The following is an 18,113-nucleotide window of genomic DNA, read 5'->3' as shown; positions in this document are numbered from 1 at the left end:
AGTAGGACTAACATTCTTTTTATGCGTGTAAACGCGCCTTAGTTGTTACACTTTTGACACGGATGACATGAGAACTTCTTATGAGCAATTACCGCAAACAATTTCTAATTTGTGATAATATTAAAATGTCTGCAACAACTGTACACAAATTTATAACGTTCATTGGATTACTGTCAATATTACATGCAGCATATTCTGCTGCCCAACGTACGTACCATTTTTACGATTAAAAAAATTTGGAACTTCGTTCAATATTTTTCAGGTTAAGTTCTTTGAAATTTTAACTATTTTTGTAAAATGCAATTTGCAGATCGTTCATATTTACGAATAACAGAACAGGAATTCACTACCTTACCAATTGATGTAGGTATTAAATAATGTTTAAAATTGGCATATAAAAAGCATGCAATTGGTAATATTTTTTCATTACAGATTTTGATACAAGGTATTGCTAGCTTGTTTATGGTTATGTACGGAGTAATGTACATAGCTGGTGATTTTAAAGAAATTCGAGCAGTGGTTGATTTAGAAAATAAATCTTGGGAAACGTTACGAAATCTTCCATCGTTCCAAATATTCAATCATCGCGGAAGATCTTTAAGGAGATGTAATACTTATGAGAGTAATGCGCTTTAAACACATTTAACCAGGATTGTAACTGAAATCAGACATTGTATATTAATGTATAAAATTTTGCAGTTTCATTTATGTTTTATTTATCAATGATTTTGGTTGTATTACACAGATAATAAACATGGGAAAATGCAATTCTCTGCAGCAATTTCATGAATTTTAAATCATTTATTTAAAAATAACTGTGGATGTACATATAGCTTCAATAGACATAGCAAAAAAGTACAAATAAAATGAATATTAGAATTTCGTTTCTCTTTTTGTCCATGTGTTGTATATTTATTTCAAGTAAAATATTAATGAACGTGTAATAAACGTGAATCTTTGTATAAAGACATCACTTCTTTTGCTTCTTCTTTTCAGCTTCTGCTTCTTTTTCTTTTTCAATTTCTATGACATATTCCCCAATCGTATCGGAATCTAGCATCTACAGCGTAAAAAGATTCGGAGATTTATCGTTAAAGAAGAAAATTTCGGTTTCCTATACAAACGTATAAAAAATACTAATTTATACCTGTAACGATTGACCGCGACGCATTACCGCGATTTCTAAATTTTTTCGTCCTGATTGTACTACTTCCAATAGGGCTCTAATCGCTAGTTTTATAATTCCTTTCTCTGTTGACACTTCTTCCGGTGTGTAATATTTTTGTAAAAATTCATGAACTGTCTTGGCATTCCGACCTGTCGCGTTTGCCTTTAAAAGAAAAAGATGATTTTTTCTTCTTTCCTAATCAACAAGTACTCTACTACACTCAAAATATACCTTCCACTCGTAATAAATGCCAGAAGGCTCTGTCTGATACAAATGTGGAATACCATCATAATCAAATCCAGCTAGAAGGCATGATATTCCAAAAGGTCTTCTACCATTGCTTTGTGTGTATTTTTGTTTCAACCCTAAAAACAAATAATACATTCATCCTGTAAGGGTGCATTTATTTAATCTGTAATTAATCAAATATATTTGCCTACCTGCAATGTATCTAGTTATGTATTCTAATGTAACAGGATCTTCTACGGTTAATCTATGACTCTGGCACTCTACTTGTGCTTGATTAATTAACACTCTTGCATCTGCTGTCAAGCCTTGAAGAAGAAATAATATATATATATATATTTGTTAAAATACAATATGCTTGTAAATTGTACACTACCTGTTTAAGAGTAATATTTATAATCAAACCTGCAAATGCCATTACAACATGTTCATCTAGCAGACATATTTTACGAACTGTTCGTTCTTCTTGTAGTTTTGCAATAGATTTTTTCTCAACTCCTAAAACAACGATGTCTTTACCACGAACACCGACCTGAAGTAAACCAAATTTATTAAAACATTTTTCTCTTTACAACATGAACAAATGTTTATATTTAAAAAAATATAAAACTCTTTTTTGACCTGCAATGTTATAAGCGTATTCAAATATTATTAAGTTTGTACACGGGGAATGTATTTAATGGAAAAAAGTGTATAAAATATTACAATGCAGATGAACGCAAACACAAAAGAGGTTAGAGGAAAATTATCGTCGTACCGCAGAAGAACCTTTCCTTACGGCTTCTTGGGCATATTCGACTTGAAGCAAATGTCCATCCGGTGAAAATACCGTGATAGCTCTATCGTACCTCGCTGTCATTTTCCCCAAATTTATCAAAAATACACCTCACTTGCTTAGCTCGCGAAATGACTTCGCCGTTTTTCAAAACGATCGCTACTCATCCGGAGGTTTAATTCCATTTTTTACCGGTAGAGGGTAATGTGATGTGACGCGTTTCTCTAACTTAATATGTATAGTACAAGTTAGAGTTTATTAGATGTTTCTTAATTTGTTACTGTTTGTTTTTATAAAGAATAAAATAACTTAAATAATTCTTAATACTGTCCCAAGGATATTTTAAAGAAATATCGCTAATTTAATATAAAATTCTATTCTAATATACATATAAATCTAATTGTCCGTTAAGAAACGTAAGCAACAGCTCGTTAGAAGTGTTTTCCTGTATTTTGAATTGCGATATATCGGTGTCGAGTTCCAGCTGTCTAAGCACTTGTAATATTAAACATTTTGCACGTTTCTCTATCTATCTGTGCGTGTATAAAGAAACATTTCGTCGGTAATTGTTTACAATAAAATGGTAGTATGTACTTCTTTAAGATGAGAGAAATAGTTTTTACGTATTGACGCATTTCAAAGGCTGTTCTGATTTCGACAAAGAATGTTTTACGACTTAAAGATTCTATCGATGCAAGAATCTGTACGTTTCTGTTTAAGGAAAAACAAGGCATTCGAGAATGAAACGAAAAGATATACATATTAGATATGAAATAAAATATATCGAGTGAACGTGAAAATTCTTAACAACGACAAGCGTAACGATTTTTGACGATAGTTTGAAGTCGCTGAAGAATGATGTTGCAACACGAATAGAAATGTCCGATAATTTTCGTATTTATACGAAGGAAAATAGAACGGATCGTAAGAGGATGATAAAATTTGAAACGAATCAGTGAATTATTAATTTGATAATGATGAAGAAATTGGATGTTTTTGATATTGTGAATGTAAGAATGTAGTGGGGATAAACAAATAGAATCCGTATTGAAGCTAGTATAAGAGGCGACGATCGGCTTGGTGAAACGTTTAGTCAAGGTTGAGCGCTCTCTGGTACCACGTTTGCTCGCGCAACATGATCGGGTTGGTAAAAATTCTTTTACTTCTTACATTTTCTTTGACACCAATCTTTCTTATTCACATTCCTATCAACTATCGCATAAATTCGATGTTGTAGCGCGTTGCTATCTTCGATTAAAGTTAGACGTATCCGTAATCCTGAAATGACCTCTAACGCAAAGGTGTGTTATATTCGATGATCCTTAATGACAATCTAGTTTACGAGAGCTGCGATAGATGCAAACATTCTAAAATGTTCTTTGCCGGAATGGAATAAAATTGTACAGTGAGGTTTTTCCTATACGTTTTACAAGAAAATCGCGTATTACAAAACGAGTTGATCGGTAATTATTGCATCCACAGTAGTTGACTTTTACCACATTTATCGGAACTAATAGTATTACATCATAAAACAGAATTTATCTTGGCACATTGAGCACAAGTGTTGTGCAGTGAATCTTGGAAATGTTAATACACGTGAAACGAAATATTTGAATTTTGCTAATTGACCGAATAATGTGATCGATTTGATAAAGTGGACGAAAGGATAAAGTGTCGTTGATATTTTTGAGCGTTAAGTTAAAATATGTAAGTACATACTCTGTCTCGTCACGCGACAATTATATCGTAACACGCGTTTCGCGCGCAATGCTCTACATTATAAATGTGTATGTTAGAGTTTTTACAAGTGTTTATTGGTGTAAGTAAGTTGTTCATTGATAGCGATATATTTGATAATGCGGATTAAAATTGATCAAGATTAATTCGTACTTGTACAACAAAGTATCACGCGGGCACGCGCGCACACAACTCTGATCACGTACATGGTACATAGGTACGTGTATGTATGTACGTAGTATAGATAATTGCACAATTTCGCATGACGCGAAATATTATTGGGAAATCTATCGAGTACTATAGACACGCTCGAAGTAATTGTGCATCATCTTTTTTTCTCTTTCGTTCGCGTGAATGAAGAAACAAACGAGATATTGGTGTTTTTATCGAGTCTCGAGAGGAAGAAAAACGTAACCGTGTTAAGGAAATGAAATAGCGGAGATGTTATCGAAATGTTTTCTTTTCAAATTGCTTTCGAGGCTTAACAAGAGGACAATTGTTTGTTATGCAGACCAAGCAAAAAGAAGATTTTACTAATTGGGGTGAGCATCGTTGTAATTCTAGCTGCCGTGATAACGATATTAATCTTTACGCTGGGTGGAAGTTCAGAAAATGGGAAGAACCCGAAGGGTGATTCGTACCTCGGTGTGTACGGAAAGGTAAATAGCCAATTCCACTTCAACGACAGTCAACATTACTATCTGTACAACAGCTGTCTGTTTGAAAGGGTGCAGTGTCGACGAACGGGCAAGAATGCGCGGAAATCGGTGCGACCATGTTGGCCAGAGGTGGCTCAGCCGTGGATGCGGCCATAGCCGCCCTCTTATGCGAGGGAGTCGCATCTTTGCACAGGTAACCGATATCAGATTATTTCCGAGGATGATGTAAACGTTATGTAAATGTTAATTACTGGTTTATCGTGTAAATGGAAGCATGGGACTAGGCGGTGGCTTTTTGATGACCATTTGGGATTCGTATACGAAAACTGCTGATTATTTGGATGCCCGCGAGACAGCACCGGCCGCCGCGCACCGGGACATGTTTAAAGGCGATCCTAACTTAGCAATGTACGGTACGTTACACTTCTCGTGTCTCTTATTACCGTCACGTATACGTTTTTTAGATGCGACAAACACAGATATTGATCCTCGAATACGATCGTAAAAGGTGGTTTAGCGATTGCTGTACCCGGCGAATTGCTTGGATACTGGGAAGCCCATCAGAGATATGGAAAACTACCATGGTCCGATCTGTTCCAGCCGACTATTTCTCTCTGTACGACTGGATCTCGCGTAACTAAATACCTTTCTTCATATTTGATTAGCAAAGAACCGTTGATAAAGGCGGAAAAATCATTGGCAGAAATCCTCATAAACCCCGTTACCAACGCGACGTGGAAGGTGAATACGTTTACACTCACTCGACGCATCGTAAATGTTCCTTCTATATCGTCTCGTCTTCTGTTAGGTAGACGACAGAATAAAGAGGCCACGTTTGGCAAAGACGTTGCAGTTGGTTGCAACACATGGCCCTCAGATATTCTACAATGGCAGTATAGGAGATAATTTGGTCGAAGAAATCCAAGCTTTCAACGGCACGGTGACAAAGAAGGATTTGCAAAATTACAGGTTCGCTCGAGTTGTCGGTGGTACATGGAAAACACGGAGAATGTTACCTTACATTGGAATGGCTTGTTACAGAGTAAAGTGGGCGAAACCAATCAAGTCGAAAGTTGGAAATCTAACGTTCTACACTGCACCGCCACCAGGTTCAGGAGCGATCCTAACGTTCATTATGAATGTTCTCAATGGTATCGTACCCAAAGCAGATCACCGAATTATGTGGCAAACTATCATCGAAACTTTCAAATGGGCGTACGCCCGTAGAACCGAGTTAGGTGATCCTAACTATGTCCATATTGGTGAGTCGGCAATTTACATTATCGTATAGAGTCATCCATGATTATCGTACGTTTGTCCGCTTCGTGATAAACCATTTAAACTTTACTTTAGAATACTTTAGATAAGAGTGAACGATAACGGTATTATGTTCAGAATCAACTGAATTGCCTGAATTGTTTTTCTGATAAACGATCTTTACTCAGATAATTCGAAATTTCGTATTTATTTTTCTTTCCATAGTATTTCCTTTGTTTTTTCTCAGCTGGCGTCCTTGATAATTTAACGTCTATCGATTATGCGAACACGATTCAAAAGAGAATCAGCGTTCATGGAACGAGTAACAATCCAAAATATTACGGTGCTGTCACTACCACGCCGGATGATTCCGGAACGTCTCACGTTTCTGTCTTAGCTCCCGATGGATCGGCCGTATCGGTAACATCGACCATAAATCAAGTGTTCGTTGATTCTGTGAAATTTCTATTATCAAGTTCACCAAATTAAAAAATATACGCGCACACACATACGAACAAATACAATTCTTTTCTAATGTTGCCAGTTAATTGTAATTTTGCAGTTTCGGGGCAATGATACGTTCAAGATCGACTGGAATAATATTTAACGACCAAATGGACGACTTCAGCTCTCCAAACATAACTAACGGATTCGATCTGCCACCTTCACCAGCCAATTACATTCAACCTGGTAAAAGGCCCATGAGTTCTATGAGTCCGACGATAGTTGTAAGTGTAGTTGTTTAGCAATAAACAACTATTGTATTATGAAATAATACGTCATTTTCCATCTTCTAAAGCTGGACGAAAGTGAAGACGTTCGTTTGGTAATCGGTGCTGCAGGAGGCACCAAAATCACCAGTTCAATCGCAATAGCAATGGTAATGAATCTTTGGTCGGGGTATAATATAAAAGAAGCTATAGACGAGCACAGAATTCATCATCAGGTAAATTCAAATGTCTGTTCGAAAGTTCGATTATTGCTCTTATTCTTACTCTAACAAATTACAGCTATTCCCAATGAACGTTCAAAACGAGCAAGGATTTTCTCCAGATGTGTTAAGTTATTTGTCGAGTATTGGACACAACGTCACTACGTATTCCGGAATTGGAAGCGCTATTACTGCTGTGTCGAAAGAGCAGGGCAGGATATATGCTGTCTCGGATTTTCGCAGAGAAGGAAGAACTGCTGGCTTTTAAGTTGTTAATGATCGGTTGTTCGTCGATCGATGATACGCGTAAACGAGATGACTTAGTTAGTGTATACATAGATAAGGAAGGAACTATCGACAACTGTATGTGCCGCGGTATTATTCTAAATGAACGACGTTTTGTCTTTAGAGTGATTTTTTCACTCCACGTCTCCGGAATAGATGTCTGTTGAATAGACATAACGCGGAAATTTTATCCACAAAACGTAGAATAAATATTGATAAGATAGTGAACGTTAGATTGGTTTCAATAAGTTACAAAACTGTCGACAAAAGTAGCGTTTAATTAAGTACTCTCGAAGAAGGTGCGAAGAATATTTTGTAAAAAGAAAAAAATGATTTATTTAACAACAAATTTACACACTTTTATTTCATTTTCAATATAAATACCACTTAACCCTACTGCGTTCTTCGTTTCGACTGTACACTTAAGACTTTTGGGTCGAAAAGGACCTAAGACTTTACGTGTAATAATTTTTGTCTCCAACACGATATATGAACCTAGACAATAAACGTTTAAAATAATGTTAAGGAACGTAAACTTGATAACAGCAAAAATTACTAAAAATATAAAAAGGCGGTGGATCAAAAAAGACCCGAAGACCGCTCGAGGGTTGAAGTTTACATAAATTCAATTTCATTTCTAAGTAAATCCATTAGTTAGTTTTTTCGTTGAGTAACATTATGAACTACTGCTATCACTTTCTGAAAGTTTAGCTTCTGTTCTCACCTTTCTTACGCAACGTGTTACTTTTCTCGTTTTATACAAACCTCGTTTTGACTTTCGAAGTACTTCAATTGCGTGCAATTTTTTTTTCAAAGCGTTCGCTTTATTTTTTTCTCTTTGTGGTATGTATTCTTCGACAAATTTTTCGTTAGAAGGAGAAACATTAGAAACTTTGGGTTCAACGGAATCAATTACAGGTTGTTCCTTTTTCGTCTCACTTTCTTTCTTGCACTTATCATCCGAAGATTTCTTTCTTTTTCTTACTTTTCGTATATTCTTTACACAGGCAGAATCTTCTATGTTCTCATTGTTTAATCTTTGCACAGCTTTCTGAACTCGTTTACTCAAATTCATCTCGATTGATTGTGGAACGTGTTGTAATTTAAAATACGCGTCTATCTTATTTTGAGTTTTTTTCTCTTCTAACCTTTTTAATACCGGTTCCATGATTTTGTTAAATTTATCTTTGTCCCAACCAAACTTTTCTTTCGCATAGTCAGACAGAAGTACAATATTGGGTTTTCCCCAAGTGAAAGTGTCTTTTGATTCGTCCACTTTCGGGAAAAGATACGCTTGTACAACAGCTTGGCTCGGAAAGCCTAAACATAAGAAAAGAGCAATCGATCTTTTTAGTGCGGTGTACGTCGTAATGTTGAAAGAAATCATGTACGGACCTTTCTGAATTTTTAACTTTTGTAATTTATTCCGCAATCCTGCCTTCCCAGGACCAGCGGCTCTACCAGTTTCCATCCACCAGTAAAAATTTATTAAACCTCGTAGTAAATCGTCACTTTCCGTAGGAAATGCTGCTAATATTTCTAAGGCAGTAACAGGACCGATGCCAGTCACACCTGTTGTATAATCGCTCCCGACTAAAAGTGCAAGTCGTATCATTTCGTTTCGCGTTAATTCTAAAAAAAAAAATAAATATCCCTGAATTTGAACCTATAAATGTACGCTTCCTTCTTATTTTGAAAAGAAAAGGGCACAAAGCTTACTAAAATGGTGTTCTATATCGCGAGAACGAAATTGAAGGACTTTCTTTCTGTTATCGAAAAAATTTTTATAAACGCACTGTCCACCAAATAACCAAATATCCGAATCATCTGTAATAGTACCGTCGGTGAGATGAATCTGTTCTAAATATGCGCATTGTGCTTCCGCTTCCATGGGCGCTACCACGTATGGTATTCCGAATATTCGTAGCAGTTCCTATTGATAAATGTTCTCTCTTTAATACAATATGTGAAAACAGTACATTGGAGATTTGTTTCATTTTATTACGCCGTTATACCTGAGCTTCGGCTCGTATTTGGTCAGAAATATCGATACCTTGCCTTTCTAATTTACCGATGTTTGCCATTAGTTCTGCTTGTTTATCTTCTAGTTCTGCCTAAAGACCAAATATATTAAATATGGATAAAAATATTTTACTCGTGCTTACCTATGAAATTCTAATCTAGTATTTATATACCTGAAAAGAGAGCAATTCTTCTTCGTTCATAGGTATCGAGCTTAATTTCATTGCATCGTCGTCAGTAGACAAGTTTTCATTTGCATTATCTTTTATATTTGCAGCTTCTACGTTGTCTTTTGGAAAATTATTTACATTTTCGATGCTATTTGTGTTTTTCGTTCCATTTTCCTTTAGCTCTGCATCCACGTTTTCTACAATAGATTGTACTTTAGCATCGTCCGACGATTTTACAACCGTTTCCTCCAAAATTACTTCGTTTCCTGATATTTCTTCTTCACGATGAAAAGTTTCTGCCGATTTCTCAGACGATCCATTGCAGGGCAGTGTATTCTGTGAATCAATTTCTGTGTGTAATTCTCTACTTGGCGTTTCAAACACGTCGGCAAACATATCCTCGTCCATTTTTTCATCAGATCTAAATGTTATTTGAATACCTTGCTGTGAAACACATTTATTAATATTAGTCTCCACCTGCGGTATTGGTACATCTTCTATCTCTATAAAATCATCCGAATCTGAGTCTGTTGAACTGATCACTGTTGCATCGTTTGATTTAACTTGCACGTTATTTGGTATGTTCGTAGTTTTATGAGGCAATAAATTAGTATTTGTTCTTGCGTTTGAATTGGATAATTTCGATTTCAGTGCATCAAACGGATTTATAATTTCACTAGAATCAACTTTTGCAGATTCTTGGCTCTCTTCGGATATCACAATTAAAGGTTGCTCACTTAACGAATTATCTTCCTTTTCACGATCTGGTATTTTCAATGAACCGGTTTCTGATACTTTCGAGATATTTTCAATGTCTTTATGGTTTTCTTTCTTATTTTGTTCTAGAAGAGTAAGGATTTGTTTTTCCGTTAATCCGCTATATTCCAGCATATACGTTAATGCAGGATTCATAACGTTTTTTCCAAAATACTTTTTTGATAATGGTCGCGATTCGTTCAATTCTACTTCCGATTCCGTATCACTACTTGTTTCTTTCGCAAATATAAAATCATTCTCAGCCGTTATTTCAACGTCGCTTTCCCAATCATCATCAAGTTCATATTCATTTACATCATCGCAGATTGATATAGTTTTACTGGGTCCAGCTTCAACCGTTTTGTTTACATTATTCACTGCATTTTCCCTATTCGTACTAATAATGTTGCTTTTCATGTACTCATTCTTATCTACAACATAAAATTTACAAAGATAAGGAAGCAGCCTGTTTCCACCCCAACATTAACATATTGTAACGCACCACTGATATAAATTAATCTAGTTGTATTGTCTCCAGCAATGCGATAAGTACAATTTCGGCCACTCGTATTTATACCTTGCTCTGTCAATAACTTATCTAATTCGTCTAACGTAAGCGTCTTCCCTCCCATTTCTTGTTCCGCAGATTCTAAACTTTCCTGAACTAATCTACGTTTCAGTAGACGTTTCATTTGGTAACCAGAAAATTCATTTGATTCCTAAACGAAAGCATGTTTTAGAAGAACGGAAGGAACAAGTATATGTATATATGATTCTCAAAGTTTAGTAAGTACTTCGGGCATCTCGTGTAAACGACCCCATGAATTTTGTTTCCTGGTTTCCTTCAGATCAGTTAGGATCTCATAACGCACATCTGCCGGTAAAGCTTTAAATTCAACGCTAGATACATCCACGTTGTGAATATTTCCGACCCATTTTGTTTGTTTCCGTGGACTCAATTCATCGGGCGAATCAGAATCGCAATCATTGCTAAGATTTAATTCTACCTTGCTTGTGCTTGGTATATCTGGTAATTTAAATATATCATCCACTTGTTGCTTATTCTGCAAATTTATAGGTACTTCAGAAGAGTCAGTTGCAGTATTTTGATTTTCAGTGTTAAGAACTGTTTTCACTGCAGAATGCTTTATCAAATTATTTATTAATTCTGTCCTCATCTGTTGGGCTTTATGCTTGGCTACAGATTTCTGCTTCCTGCGTAAAGCCTGTGAACACAAAAGAATAAGAGTCTCTTTTCTCACTACCTGGTTCCCACAGCAAACTAATTATGTACAGACAATATTATAATCAAGATAAAAGTACAGTTTCATTAAAACATGCATGCGCAATGTACTTAATACTTATTACTTGAGACATGTGATAGCTACTATTTAGAAAGTTAAATGGAATAAAATCCATCAGGTAAATTCTATTGTAAGAAGATCTCGAAGTAGTTGATATATCTATTGCCAAATAGATATTTTTAAAGATTATACAAAGTAGTAGTTTAATCAGAAATATATTTACAATTGTATCCTTTTTAAGCATTGGTACACCTCCATCGAAAACAAAAACTGGTTTGATTTTATAAAACAAAAGCTTGCATATTCTATGGAATAAACCAATAAGATGAGCATTAGGTTTAGGATTGCCAAAGCGGTCTTGATATCCTTGCAGTACTTGATGTATCCAAATTGATATGTCTATAAAATTACAAAATTGTTGTTTGTTTAACAAGCTGGCATCAAACTGGCAATAGAATAAATTTGTAAATATAAGTATTAAAATGCACCAATGCCTAAGACTTTTCCTTCCAGTGTTTCCAAAGGCACTTGATTTCCTGTTGCACTAAGTAAACGCCAAAGACCATACACACCCATTATGTGAAGTGAAAAACCTGTAAAAATGTACAATTGACAAAGTAGATTGATGCTTTACTAACTTATACAGTTTCATATAGTATACTGCAGTATTTGCTATGTTGAAATATTTTTATTTAAAATTTAAATATGAAATCACAATCTTTATTCATAGTTAAAAGTTAAGGTAAATATATAGCATAAAAAAATTCGTTTTTTATATTCCTAACCTAAATCCTAAATACGTTTATTAAAATGTAGAAGAACTTTTACAAATAATTACCATTTATATATGACAATTTTACTTGCACATGCTTTATATGTACCAATCTGACAAGCCATCAAATCGTTTATACTTTTTATGGCGTATTAACAGCTAAACGAACGAACCCGACGCAAGTAGCATTGCACTACAGCGGTCAGCTGATTACAAAAGCAATACACATCAGGTGCGCTTATGTTTGTATTCGTAATGTAATTCTCCGGCAATGATAGTTCAATCTTCGTTTACTACTACTGTATCTGCTAGCTAAAGAAATTTAACATTGCAAGACAAACTATCGATGTGATATACATACTTACATATATAATCTAATCGTGTGAATTTACAATTTACTTCATCAGACTTCTCGAATGTTAGTTCTTAATAATATCCTACTTTCATTATGTCATTATTATTTAATAAAATGATATATTCACTTTCAAAATATTTATCATTCCTCGTTATTTTTAGGAAACGAGGCAAAATATAATTATTCCTATAAATTTGATGTGTAAAACAGGAAAATATTACAAATATGAAATTTTCAATAATCGACAAATTTATCTAAACAAGATTCGCATATAAAAAGTAGACGAACGATGTTCGTATATTAGGAACATAAGAATTTCTTCTAAAGTGCGTAATACATATACGCTTAGAAAGAATAACGTTTGTTGTTGTTTCTACATAAAATTTTTAACTGAACAAAAGCCAGACTTTTGATGGAATAAAAAGTAAGCTGATAGAACGTTAATTTGCCTATCCACGCGCACTCATTCTATATTACGCAGTATCAGGCTGTTGGCCGGCTGTTCGTGTGCTTCGTATATTAGTACGTAACGTAATACGTGAAGTATATTTGTGTGCATCTCGTCTATTCTGCGCGCATCTACACACTCATAGACACGCCCCCCAGGGTAACCCCAACATCCTTTTGCGGCAGCAATTCCACGGCACCTACAGGGCAGAGGGGAGTAGCTCACGTCAGGTGGGGAACAAGAGGGGAAACTGGAGGCGCTTGGGTCGACCAGGCCATTGTACAACAGTAAAACAATAGAATCTGCAGCTCAGTAACGTAACTAGCCAAACCCCTACAAATTGCTGCGTTACGATTACGATTTCTTACCGATCGACAATTGTTGTTACAACTTTTTGGATACGTTGAAAAGTAGTATGCAGTCGTATCGTTTACCGGAGATGTAAATTATAATTTTCTAAAAAGTTTCGAGTAGTTTGAAAGAGATGATTATATTTGACTGTTCGATCTTTTTTCTTCTATTTTCAGAGTTTAATCGTACATACTGTTTTACATTTAATAGTGATGCAGAAAAAAACATATTTTCGAAGTGGTTAAACGAATGATAAGGGCTTTCATTTCGAGGGGCTTATGGATCCCCTATAAATACATACCTGTTACAGCCACTTACGCGGTAGTAATAACTCTACGTTGTCGTTTCGAACTTAGTTACTCGGCGAATACCGTCGGGGTAGGTTGTATGTTTCTTGGTAGATTTGTCGAAATGAGTGTTTATGATTCGTTATTAGATTGGAAGTGACAAGAGGTTTCGAAATAAAGAAGCAAGACAACTGACTTACGATTACTAATTGAAATTAATTTCAAGTAGTGCTTCCGGATATTATGTTCGTATTTTGGATTTAAAGTGGCGCGCGCGGCTAAGTCATTTCTAGGGGTTGGTAAGACTGTTCGGAAAATTCGGAAAGTGAACAGGTGTTTTTTGAATGGATTAGGGAGAATAGGCGACGAGGACGCAAAGGGATTTGCGAATGGTGAAGGATCGAGGAACGGTGTGATATTTGTGAACATCCGATAATTTAGAAAATGCATTGGGATTTATGTTTCAATTCAAGCTATTATGGAAAATGAGGTGAGCATCGATAACGTAACCTGTTTTTGTTCGTTGTAACCTTCTTTGCACCGAGAAGGTAAATAAATAACTGTGAATGTTTTAATAACTTGTTACTAAAACGATAGCATCGAGGTGTTATTTCGAAAATATCATTCGTCTAATTTATATATTAAGAAATTTATAGAAAGAAAATATAGCGTTCAGTTTCTGTTGTCAAAATATTCTGAAAAGTAAGTGTTAATTTCTCGAAGATATCTTTTATTAAGGAAATACGTTTAATCGTTCTTTTCTTAATGAATTAATTGAAATTAATAGTGGATATTACGCGCAATTTTACACGCATAACAACTGTAAAATTTAAACGTACTTGTTATTGATATAAGTTTGTGCACACCAAGTAATTGTAATATGTAAAGCTTGGTCTGTTGATTTCACACGAAAGCATATGTATTTGTGGTTCTATTCGTGATGCATTTAATTAAGAGTTACAAGTATACGTAACTTGTGTTAGACAATTGACATTGCAAGTTTTATCAGGAAGTACAAGTTTCTCTCTCTCTCTCTCTCTCTCTCTCTCTCTCTCTCTCTGTCATGTGTGTGTGTGTGTGTGTATGTCTGTCTGTCTTTTTTTCTCTCTGCCTTTTTGCAGAATACTGTTCTATTCACTGTTGTTCCATAAAGAAATATCTAGAACTGAGTAATTGTGTTTAATAATAGCTAACACGATATTTGAATATTAAAAGTGTTCGATGCAGGCATTTTAACATATGAAATTAATCTCTAAAAGAGAATATCTTTACACTTACAAATACGTAGGTATAATTGTATAGACACAATGAACATGGGTGATTTAATTCATGCAGGAAAAATGAGCTCAGCTTGGTTCCCACAGTGTATATGCGCGTTTCCTCTTTCCTGTACTAAGACTAGCAATTCTTGGTAGCTCGTTTAAAGAAAGATACCTTACGTTAATTATATCTTGCATCATAAAAAACAAAAATCTTTCTCACGGTGAAGCCTTAAATGAGCAAAGTTGTATACTTGTGTGCCTATTCAAACATACATGGCTAATTAAAAAAACATTTCTTTTATACAGCATTATATAACAATAATACTACTACATACTGCTTGAGTTATACGTGAAATCTTGTAGCACATTACGTTTACAAATTACTTCTTTCTTCTAATAGCCATTTAATAAGCAAATATCCAAAAGGAAAGGCAGATTGTGTATGATAGCTTAATTGTAAGATGAATCTGAAAACAGGGAGTGATACTCATTGTAATTGTCCACGATGGAATGTATTTCAGGTGAAGGGGCAGATGCAATTATGACATGTACGGATGAAAAGGATAGCTAGTCAGCAGCAAACAACCAAGCAACTCTGTTGTATCGTAGAGAGAATCGAAGTGGAGGTTAAATATGCCACACCAGTTTGGTTTGCCCACGATGGCGCATGGAATGCAATCTCCTCCTTCGCCGACTTCGGTCATGTCTGTTTATCCTCGATTCGGATCTGGCGTCTACAGACCGGATCATCAAGATCAAAGGTTGACACGCGAAGCAATGGAACGTTATTTGCGCGATCGAAGCGACATGGTGATCGTAATTCTTCACGCAAAGGTTGCGCAAAAGTCGTACGGTAACGAGAAACGTTTCTTCTGTCCTCCACCGTGTATCTACTTGTTCGGAGACGGCTGGAGAATGCGTCAGGAGCAGATGCTCCGCGAGGGAGAGAGCGAGCAGTCCGCTCAGCTTTGCGCGTTCATCGGAATCGGTAATTCTGACCAAGACATGCAACAATTGGATTTGAACAACGGGAAACAGTATTGCGCGGCAAAGACCCTCTATATCTCGGATTCGGACAAGAGGAAGCACTTCATGCTTTCGGTGAAGATGTTTTATGGCAGCGGACATGACATCGGCGTGTTTCACAGTAAAAGGATCAAAGTGATCTCGAAGCCGTCGAAGAAGAAACAATCGTTGAAGAACGCAGACTTGTGTATCGCGAGCGGAACGAAAGTTGCGCTCTTCAATCGGTTACGATCTCAAACAGTAAGCACACGTTACCTTCACGTGGAGAATGGAAATTTTCATGCTAGCTCCACTCAGTGGGGTGCTTTCACGATACATTTGTTGGATGACAACGAGAGCGAGTCGGAAGAATTTCAAGTGCGAGACGGGTACGTGCACTACGGGAGTACAGTGAAACTGGTATGTTCCGTAACAGGAATGGCGCTTCCGCGTTTAGTAATTCGGAAGGTGGACAAGCAAATGGCCAGCTTGGAGGCGGACGATCCTGTCTCGCAGCTGCATAAATGTGCGTTCTACATGAAAGATACGGACCACATGTATCTCTGTTTGTCTCAAGAACGTATAATACAGTTTCAAGCGACACCGTGTCCGAAAGAGGCGAACAAAGAGATGATAAACGACGGTGCTTGCTGGACAATAATCAGCACCGATAAAGCAGAGTACCAATTCTTCGAAGGCATGGGCCCGGTTCGATCACCGGTCACACCGGTACCGCTGGTCCATAGCTTGCACTTGAACGGAGGTGGAGACGTGGCGATGTTGGAATTAACGGGGGACAATTTTACGCCGAATCTTCAGGTATGGTTCGGCGACGTGGAGGCAGAGACGATGTACAGATGTCAAGAGAGCATGCTTTGCGTGGTACCCGACATATCGCAGTTCAGGGGTGAATGGCTATGGGTGAGGCAACCGACACAGGTACCAGTCTCGTTGGTTCGCAACGATGGTATCATCTACGCGACAGGATTGACCTTCACCTATACCCCAGAGCCGGGCCCTCGGCCTCACTGCCCTCCCGCAGACGAAATCATGAGAGCGCCCCGTGCGATGCACAATCAGGCTAGCATGCCACCCGCGATCGCGGACGTACCTTGGAACACTCATCAACCTCCGCAATCGGGCCTCTGATCTTTTCCACACAATTACAGTGCGAACCAAAGTTTACCAGCTAGTGAGACGAACGCTATTTCCAAGAACGTTCCCGTTCATTCCAGTGACGATGCCAGTTCACCAGCTACCATCTACTCGGTGAAGGACCTGTTGTTACGAGTCGATGCCGCAACAGCTAGTTTAGACAATACGAAGAACACGTAGCGACCGTTTCTTTTCGTTGCGTTGCATTGCATTGCCTCGCGCCTCGCCTCTCGACGTGTCCCTCCGCGGGTCTCTCTGTACAGTGTGCCGTGAATCGTTTTCCTATGTTCATAAATACGTAGGTTCCTAGCTTTAAGTGTTAATACAGAATTACACAGGGATTAGAATTTATAGCGACATTAGGACTTAAGCGAGCTTTTTACGAATGTGAATATCTAGCTAATTATCCAATAAAACGGGGGATGATGCTGGGGGGCAGGATAGGAGAAAATTAGTTTGCTCGCGTTAAGCGATACAACATTATTGCGTATCGATCACCGGAAAGTGGTTGTATATTACTTGTCGATTATCGGAAGATCACCCAGTCTCGTTATCGGAGAAATCATGTTTGTTCTGAAATCGACCGAATCGCATCATCAGAAATATCGCGATCCACGCGATATATACCATATATACACGCATATACATATAGGTTCGTACGCATAGTTTTTAGCGTGCTCTTGCTGAGACATTTTGTACATTTATATAAAGTTCTAGAATCGACCGATTTTTTAAAGATACACCACACCCTTCATTTATCGAGAAAGACAGGTGACTCGCGAGCATGGAGACATTTACACCTCTCAGTTCTTTTCTCGTTCCTTTTTTCCTCTCCCTTTCCTTTCGTTCCGTAGCATCAGAAAAGATTTATCGTTTCACCACGTATATTATTTCACCAAGTACACGTCCGCGTGAACTTTATAAAACGATCACATCTGCTTCGTAATAACTGATACAAGTGTAATCTCACACAATCAGTGGAAGAACGACGTTAATTTTACAAAGTTGTTTCCACGGCATAAAAAATACAGCGTTGTAGTTTTGAACAGTGGAGAAACGAGTCTTGACGGAATTGCAGTGCACGAGTTCCATTGATTTCGCGCGTCAACTAATTATTCATATCACCATTTCATTCTATCGACCATTATTTATTTTTACAATTTACATT

General features: G+C 36.9%; 5 protein-coding genes across 5 annotated transcripts; 3 read left to right on the top strand and 2 right to left on the bottom strand.

The window, feature by feature from the left end:
- Window positions 1–66: 66 nt before the first annotated feature.
- On the top strand, window positions 67–693 carry LOC108574137 (membrane magnesium transporter 1). The gene is made up of 3 exons (XM_017936658.1): window positions 67–207; window positions 311–363; window positions 433–693. The coding sequence occupies exons 1-3, from the start codon at window positions 81–83 to the stop codon at window positions 634–636; spliced, it is 384 nt and encodes a 127-aa protein (XP_017792147.1). The 5' UTR covers window positions 67–80; the 3' UTR covers window positions 637–693.
- Window positions 694–900: 207 nt separating this feature from the next.
- Window positions 901–2,299, bottom strand: LOC108574136 (proteasome subunit alpha type-7). The gene is made up of 6 exons (XM_017936657.1): window positions 2,172–2,299; window positions 1,820–1,946; window positions 1,609–1,722; window positions 1,400–1,533; window positions 1,148–1,330; window positions 901–1,060 (listed from the first exon to the last, which is right to left on the bottom strand). Exons 1-6 carry the CDS (start codon window positions 2,271–2,273, stop codon window positions 971–973), a joined length of 750 nt encoding a protein of 249 aa, XP_017792146.1. The 5' UTR covers window positions 2,274–2,299; the 3' UTR covers window positions 901–970.
- A 993-nt stretch (window positions 2,300–3,292) lies between these two features.
- On the top strand, window positions 3,293–7,355 carry LOC108574135 (gamma-glutamyltranspeptidase 1-like). The gene is made up of 11 exons (XM_017936656.1): window positions 3,293–3,332; window positions 4,438–4,585; window positions 4,654–4,778; window positions 4,859–4,998; window positions 5,094–5,326; window positions 5,394–5,554; window positions 5,627–5,847; window positions 6,090–6,285; window positions 6,405–6,570; window positions 6,642–6,788; window positions 6,853–7,355. The coding sequence occupies exons 1-11, from the start codon at window positions 3,325–3,327 to the stop codon at window positions 7,039–7,041; spliced, it is 1,734 nt and encodes a 577-aa protein (XP_017792145.1). The 5' UTR covers window positions 3,293–3,324; the 3' UTR covers window positions 7,042–7,355.
- Window positions 7,356–7,734: 379 nt separating this feature from the next.
- Window positions 7,735–11,886, bottom strand: LOC108574121 (DNA repair protein complementing XP-G cells homolog). The gene is made up of 9 exons (XM_017936640.1): window positions 11,799–11,886; window positions 11,534–11,709; window positions 10,801–11,232; window positions 10,509–10,725; window positions 9,254–10,437; window positions 9,074–9,172; window positions 8,778–8,991; window positions 8,454–8,690; window positions 7,735–8,378 (listed from the first exon to the last, which is right to left on the bottom strand). Exons 1-9 carry the CDS (start codon window positions 11,884–11,886, stop codon window positions 7,735–7,737), a joined length of 3,291 nt encoding a protein of 1,096 aa, XP_017792129.1.
- Window positions 11,887–15,418: 3,532 nt separating this feature from the next.
- Window positions 15,419–17,791, top strand: LOC108574159 (suppressor of hairless protein). Its single transcript, XM_017936686.1, has one exon. The coding sequence runs from the start codon at window positions 15,419–15,421 to the stop codon at window positions 16,937–16,939; it is 1,521 nt and encodes a 506-aa protein (XP_017792175.1). The 3' UTR covers window positions 16,940–17,791.
- Window positions 17,792–18,113: the final 322 nt, after the last annotated feature.

Source organism: Habropoda laboriosa, unplaced genomic scaffold (genome assembly GCF_001263275.1).
Source record: "Habropoda laboriosa isolate 0110345459 unplaced genomic scaffold, ASM126327v1 scaffold222, whole genome shotgun sequence".
Taxonomy (NCBI): domain Eukaryota; kingdom Metazoa; phylum Arthropoda; class Insecta; order Hymenoptera; family Apidae; genus Habropoda; species Habropoda laboriosa.
The sequence above is the reverse complement of the archived record's forward strand: the minus strand, read 5'-3'. Positions and strand labels throughout refer to the sequence as shown.